General features: G+C 35.3%; 1 protein-coding gene across 15 annotated transcripts in view; it reads left to right on the top strand.

Moving 5' to 3' along the window:
- Nucleotides 1-5,134, top strand: part of LOC100377533 (kinesin-like protein KIF1A) — a 111,687-nt gene extending 106,553 nt beyond the window's left edge. For all 15 annotated transcript variants that reach the window (XM_078011998.2, XM_085490407.1, XM_085490412.1 and 12 more), the window contains one exon: nt 894-5,134. In XM_078011998.2, coding sequence (XP_077868124.1) covers nt 894-936 — 43 coding nt within the window. In that variant the 3' untranslated portion in view covers nt 937-5,134. The remainder of the gene's footprint in view (nt 1-893) is intronic.
- Nucleotides 5,135-7,821: the final 2,687 nt, after the last annotated feature.

A 7,821-nucleotide genomic window follows, 5' to 3' on the forward strand; every position in this document is an offset into this window, starting at 1 on the left:
TGTGCTAGTGGCCACCTGCCTACAGTGAACACTTTTAGACCACATTCAAACCTGTGTTAGTGGCCACCTGCCTACAGTGAACACTTTTAGACCACATTCAAACCTGTGCTAGTGGCCACCTGCCTACAGTGAACACTTTTAGACCACATTCAAACCTGTGCTCGTGGCCACCTGCCTACAGTGAACACTTAATAGACCACATTCAAACCTGTGCTAGTGGCCACCTGCCTACAGTGAACACTTTTAGACCACATTTTTAGCAATATTTTTTGCTGATTTACCTTTGTTGAACAGTTTCTAATTTCTAAGTCAAATTTATTTGATTTGTTCAACTTTCCTGACACATTGTTTCATTATCTTGAGTTGAAAAAAGTAATCTTCCAATTCAACCAGTCATGTTTTGTTTTGTTTTCTTATTTTATTAACTCTGTATTCCATATAAAGTAATATTACATTATGATGTATCTCCAAAATTTGGTCTGTGCAATTTTGTTTATCACTTATGAGTGTGTGAAGCATTACACAATCTATTCACTAAGTATCAGCATTTTTTAAAAACTGTTATAAAATTGATTGATCAGCATGCTTTCACAGAACTATGTCACTTTGACATCACAGCCATGTTTTTTTACTAGACTTTGCAACTTATAAGAATGGTCATCATTCTAAATTAAAGAAAATTTATATGAGGTGACCATATCTGCCAGCATTGCCATTTCTGTTGTCAACTATATCCTTGTGGTTACAATAAAATATCAATTTGATTTCATAATATACTACTAGTATATAGTAACTCGATGAATTTTACAGGTATATTTTTTGAGATGCTGGCATGATTTAATTTGATTATATATGTATGTTTTTTTTAACTTTATGTATTCTTTACTTATCAGATCTAAATTATCAAGAAGAAGAGCCACCCAAGTCAAGATTTAATATTTACAAAAACCGAAACTGACATGACTTCCTCTATGAATTCGGACTGACGATATTGTTGTAATATATATAGCATAGATCAGCTCTGTGTAACTTGTATTTATGACAGATCTGAAACCTTTTAAGAAATTTTAAAACTAGTATACAGAAGGATTGTTTTCCCTGTACTTTAGTTATGTAAACTAATACTCCCTGTGATATTTGATGTTTAAATTACACTGAATCACATATTTTTCTTGAAGATACCAATTCATATCATATTGTTATTTTCTTGTTGTGTACTTAAGGCAAACCAAAATAGATAATTTTAACATGAAAAATGTGCAAGAAACACTCAAGTATTCTTCCTGATAAATAACAACTAAAACTTCTTACTATCTCTCGATGCTCAATCGCCAAGAATTCGCTGAATATGTATAAATTTTCATTTCGAATTGGATTTTGTTTTACCGACTTGCCTGGGAGTATACTCTAAATGTGTACATGTTGTGCTTACACATGAAACGTATGTATGTGGTGTTGACCTATTAACAGTATTATGTAATCTTATAAAGTTGTTTGTGTTTCTTCTTCTTGATTGTTAGGAGAGAGTTCACTGTTAGCAGAATGTGTTGATAAATGTACAGACAAAGTTTAGTTTAATATTTATACTCCTCTCAATTCCATCATTTTGCATGTAGTAGTTGTTTTTTTTCAAAATTCACATTATGTGCATTCACTGAGCTTGAAATATCACAAATATAGTTATAATTATCACTAATTGCCTAATATAAGTACTGAGCTAGGGAGGTCTGTTATGTTGATTCTAGTGACATATGCTGATTGGATGAATTTCTGTGTGTAACTACTTACTTATGCTAATTATGAACAAAAACATCTGCTGATTGGGTGAGGTTTTGTTTTAGACCATTTAGCTTGTTAGTATTTATTATGTTAATTGCCAAAATACACATCTAAACAGTGGTTCTGTTCAACAAATACCTAGGCTTTGTTCTTGATCATTTCGAGTCATGAAATTCTGTTTTAATACTATTAAGCTAAGTGGGCTTACTATTGTTATGTTAATCAGAATCACAATATTTGATTGGATGAATGTCTAACTAGAAATTTTTATATTTTGAGGAAAAAAAACTATTACATGATGGAATGAAAGTGACATAGCAGTTTTGGGATTGATTTCACTGATGCAAGGGGGGAGGGTATATGATTTACAACTTGATAGATAACTGATATTGATAAAAACTGCATCGTAAAAAGCAGGCAGTGTAGTTTCTGCAGTTGTTAGAAAAAATATATTCTAAATTGGTCATAGTTTTAGCTTGCTTGCTTTAAATTGGAGGGCTAGTCACCTTTGACTGCACAGGAATTGAGTCTTAATCGACGGTCTACGCTTAAAATGCAAAGGCTCATGGGTAGATGTTGGTTTGTAATCTGACACTCGTCTGTGTACCTCATTCACAGATGACAACTTTTCCGTTTTAAAGCATCCTAATCGTCATGTAGCGCACTCGAATTAGAGAAAGGTTGTATTTTAAACAGACCCAATATAAATGTGTCACAGCGAAATGACTGACGCTTTTAGTTTTATTGTAAGCTTGTCAGGTTTTTGATGTAAAAGTTTTTTATGGTAAGCGTACATATTTACCCCAGCAGTGAGTGCATTCAGTATCTTGGTGCTGTTTTGTGATAATGTTAAATTTTTAATATATGTTGTGCAATATACTGACTATACTATAAATATATATATATAAATATGCTCGCATTTCAATTTACTGACAAAATGTGTCAAGAAAATTCAGTTATTCCTGTTTCAATGATTTGTGCAGAGGAGGTGCAGAGTTTACCCAAAATGCATTGCAGCGCTAGAGCAGAATAATTTTATTATCGCAGTTACCTTTTTTCACATGTGAGTAATATTGTCAACTAACAAACAAACATATACCAGGGTAAGCAGCTCTTGCAATGTTCAGAATAATTAAAATGTGGATTGTTTTTATTTATTTAATTTATTTATTCTCACTAACATATGTATTTTTTTAGTTTGTTTAAACACAGTGTTTTACCTTAACATGTTGGCAAATTCACATTGCAGAATGCTGATGAAAACTTTTCAGAGTTTTCAGTGGTTACAGATGTATATTAGAAACTTATTTGCGAGCATGTTGGAAAACATTTCTGCGCTGTTACATATCAAATAATTGGATTAGTGGAATCTTTGCCAACAAGTTGGCTAACGCTACTTTTAGTATTCGTATAAATGGAATCTTTGCGGACATTTTAGTAGATATATCAGCACTATAATGTAGTGGATAATTTGCTGACAGGTTGGCAGATACCATTGAACTGCAGAATATTTGCTAACATTTTAGGGTTATTGTTCATTTTCTATGCATTTTTGGTAATCATTTCGTGTATATATTTTATATGTTGTTTTTTTTTACATCAGTTTTTGTTATGAAGGCATCTTTATGCATGTTTTATTGCACACTCATATTGCTGCATTATTGATGACATCACAACGCTCCAGATGACATCACAATTCGCCAAATAATATCACTGCTCCCCTGATATTACACTCCAGAGATCAAATTGACATTGTAACATAGTGAATGATGACATCACCTCATTGCCAGTTACAACACAATGTTGTTATGACATCATAGGTTTCCTGGTAGTATAAAATCACAGCTGATTCTATCACAGTGTTACTGATGTAGTCTATGTTCATCAAAAATCATTTTCATCTCAATAATTTGCAGAGGGTGCTACTGCTGGCATCCTAATATCACATTCTCTGTCTTATTCATTCAAATTAAATTAATTTAAATCTCTTCAATTACTATTGGTTGTTCTCACTTAAACAGGGACTTTTGGGAAAATTTTGTGAAACAAAAAACACTTAAAATCAAGTCAGTCCAGGTTTGACAATACAATTTGTCTCTTGTGTATGTGAATGGGATTCAGATTAAAGCATGACCAGTACCATTAATTTTAACATGCAATGACTTTTAGATTATATGAAGGGCATTAATACAAGTCAATTCATTATTAAAAATACTTATACAAAAATAATGGGAACTAAGAATGATTCAGTCTATTGTATGATTTTTTTTTAGCTTTTGTATTTTGTATGAGCTTGGTTTCACGCACAAATGTTCTACAAATCAGTAACTGCAGCGTCTTTCTCTCTGTTCATGCATCTCTCCAAAATTATACTCTGACCAACAACCAATCTTCTCCACCAATTATATTTCAATGTCACTCTTTTTTAATAACACTTATTTTCTGATGCACATTTCTATTCTTTTAATTGTCATAACCCATTGTCTTCTGATGTTTATGTGAACTCGCATCTCCTAACCACCTGTCCACTCAGTTCTATCCTTCTGGCTCCTGATGCACATGTCTACTCTTCTAGTCCATTATCTTCTGGTGCATCTATCTTTCTCCTGTTGTACCCATCTGCTCTTCTAGAGTAGCATCTTCTGATACACCTGTCAACGCTTCTAACCTATTGTCTTCTGTTGCACCTGTCAAGGCTTCTAACCTATTGTCTTCTGTTGCACCTGTCAATGCTTCTAACCTATTGTCTTCTGATACACCTGTCAACGCTTCTAACCTATTGTCTTCTGTTGCACCTGTCAACACTTCTAACCTATTGTCTTCTGTTGCACCTGTCAACGCTTCTAACCTATTGTTTTCTGTTGCACCTGTCAACACTTCTAACCTATTGTCTTCTGTTGCACCTATATACTCTTCTACCTATCCACCTCTCAAACATTTCCCAAGTCACTGTCCATACTTCCCCTCACCGGCTTTCCATATTTACATCAGTAACTGCATTCACTCTACATAACTTTTGTGAATGTAGTTCATTTTCATTTTCTTTAACACCAAATATATACCATGGGTCCTGTCTAGATAAGAACTATTAATCTCTTGTTGTAATCATAATTTAGAAAGTAACAAATCACTGTACAGAGTATAATACAATATATATGATATAACAATTGTGTATTTAGCATAATATATGTTACTCCATATTTATAGTGAGTTTGCTTCCAGTCATTGCTCCATGTGTGCGCTGTTCTATATATATATATATCTATCTCTAAATCTTGCTCTGTGCTGGCATTTTACTTTGTAAAGCAGTCTTGTGCATTGAATATGCCAGGAAATAAAACATGCATCAAATCAATGAAGTTGCTTGTGTGTTTTTTTTACTAGTAATATCACAGGATTCATGTGGATCCTGTCCAGTGAGTGTGTGTCTATCCTGTGGATCCTGTCCAGTGAGTGTGTGTCTATCCTGTGGATCCTGTCCAGTGAGTGTGTGTCTATCCTGTGGATCCTGTCCAGTGAGTGTGTGTCTATCCTGTGGATCCTGTCCAGTGAGTGTGTGTCTATCCTGTGGATCCTGTCCAGTGAGTGTGTGTCTATCCTGTGGATCCTGTCCAGTGAGTGTGTGTCTATCCTGTGGATCCTGTCCAGTGAGTGTGTGTCTATCCTGTGGATCCTGTCCAGTGAGTGTGTGTCTATCCTGTGGATCCTGTCCAGTGAGTGTGTGTCTATCCTGTGGATCCTGTCCAGTGAGTGTGTGTCTATCCTGTGGATCCTGTCCAGTGAGTGTGTGTCTATCCTGTGGATCCTGTCCAGTGAGTGTGTGTCTATCCTGTGGATCCTGTCCAGTGAGTGTGTGTCTATCCTGTGGATCCTGTCCAGTGAGTGTGTGTCTATCCTGTGGATCCTGTCCAGTGAGTGTGTGTCTATCCTGTGGATCCTGTCCAGTGAGTGTGTGTCTATCCTGTGGATCCTGTCCAGTGAGTGTGTGTCTATCCTGTGGATCCTGTCCAGTGAGTGTGTGTCTATCCTGTGGATCCTGTCCAGTGAGTGTGTGTCTATCCTGTGGATCCTGTCCAGTGAGTGTGTGTCTATCCTGTGGATCCTGTCCAGTGAGTGTGTGTCTATCCTGTGGATCCTGTCCAGTGAGTGTGTGTCTATCCTGTGGATCCTGTCCAGTGAGTGTGTGTCTATCCTGTGGATCCTGTCCAGTGAGTGTGTGTCTATCCTGTGGATCCTGTCCAGTGAGTGTGTGTCTATCCTGTGGATCCTGTCCAGTGAGTGTGTGTCTATCCTGTGGATCCTGTCCAGTGAGTGTGTGTCTATCCTGTGGATCCTGTCCAGTGAGTGTGTGTCTATCCTGTGGATCCTGTCCAGTGAGTGTGTGTCTATCCTGTTTCACTATATTTTATATAGTCTACAGGGACCCTACAATGTTTATGAAGTTCCTGTAACTATTCAAATGGATATTGCTCAATACATTCTGTATTTGCAGCCCAATAAATTGCTGTGTATCAAAATTCAGACAATCACAATATTTTGCAGCAAAGATCCTGCAAAGTTTTGAAAATTAGTTGGAAAGTTTGTAGATTTGGATGCAAATACGATCAAAGTGGTTGTCTACCAAACCCTGCAGTTGAAAGTTTAAACATCTATTCAAATCGAGCGAATGTTCCACATGAGTTAACAAACTGTATTACGAGCTCAATGTAAAAAGTTAGGAAATAGCAAACAATGTGTAAAAATGTTGGTAGATTTGATTGCAAATGTGATCCACCTACCGACACTGCAGTTAGAAGTTAGAAAAATTACTCCAAAGTTGATTAAAAGTATCCCCAATATATATATATATATAAACAGACGGCCATACCAATCGAATGTATAAAAGTTAAGAAAAAGTGTACAAAGTTGTGTAAAGTTAAAAGTTGCTAGCGTTGTTTTGAAATTTGACCTAAGTGGTTGTATTTTCGAAACTTGTAGGTAAAAGTTCAAAAAAGCGACGAAAATCCTCGCAAACCAGCCTCGAATTGTCATCTGAAGCAAGTAAAGGTCATAGGTCAAATACGAAAAATACAGGTGGAATAAATTTATTTTTTGAATATTTCCAAACCTTAAGGTGCTGAAAATTCAGAACAAATTCAACATACATGTATATCTGGAGCTCTGTGATCATGTGATTAGCTTTTGAGAATTTTTAAGCTTCATCTGGAGTGTCAAGTACCAAGACCAACTGACCAAATCACCGAACGATTTGTTTTATTTTGTGTCACTCATTTTATTTTATTTCTTGTTTTGTGAGTGTAAAGAAACTTTTTGTAGAATAATAATAAAATGTTTTTATGTCCAAAGAAATTTATAATTTCACTCAAATCTTTTAGAATGTATACGGTAAAGGTAGCTTTAATCCGGTGCGAGGATCCTGTAAATTTGTGAAAAGTAAATGGAAAGCTGATAGATGTATGTAAATACGACAAAGTGGCTGTCTACTAAACCCCACAGTTAAAAGAAAAAGAATCTATTCAAAATCGATAAATGATTTGACTGTGAAATGCTAAAAAACAGTGTGCAAAGTTGGAAAAAGCGATTGAAAAGTTGCCGACGTTGCTTGTATATTTGACCTAAGTCATTGTCATGCCAACCTCACAGTTAAATTGCAAACAAATTAACTGAATTTATAGAAAATACCCCATATATAAGCAGATACAATATATAATACATATTCTATAAATTGCAGTAAACTTACCGTACTGTCTCTCGTTGCATTTAGAGATCAATTCAAAAAAATATTTGTGCAAACCATATCAATTTTAAAACATTTCTAAACATATAGACGCCAATTCGGATGATTTACAAATTATTCATACAGAAGTGTGGTAAAGATATCGATCGATGTATAAAGTTAAGCTAAATCGAGCGTGGTTAGTACTTGCTTGGGATAATGCCTGAGTAAAGTAGCTGGTGGATTATTTTTTTGGTTTCATTACACATATGGAAAAGATATGCGACAACGTTCGCGCATTTGTTCTTCCCGTGATACCAATCATT

Source organism: Saccoglossus kowalevskii, chromosome 15 (assembly GCF_978046115.1).
Source record: "Saccoglossus kowalevskii chromosome 15, keSacKowa6.1, whole genome shotgun sequence".
Classification (NCBI taxonomy): domain Eukaryota; kingdom Metazoa; phylum Hemichordata; class Enteropneusta; family Harrimaniidae; genus Saccoglossus; species Saccoglossus kowalevskii.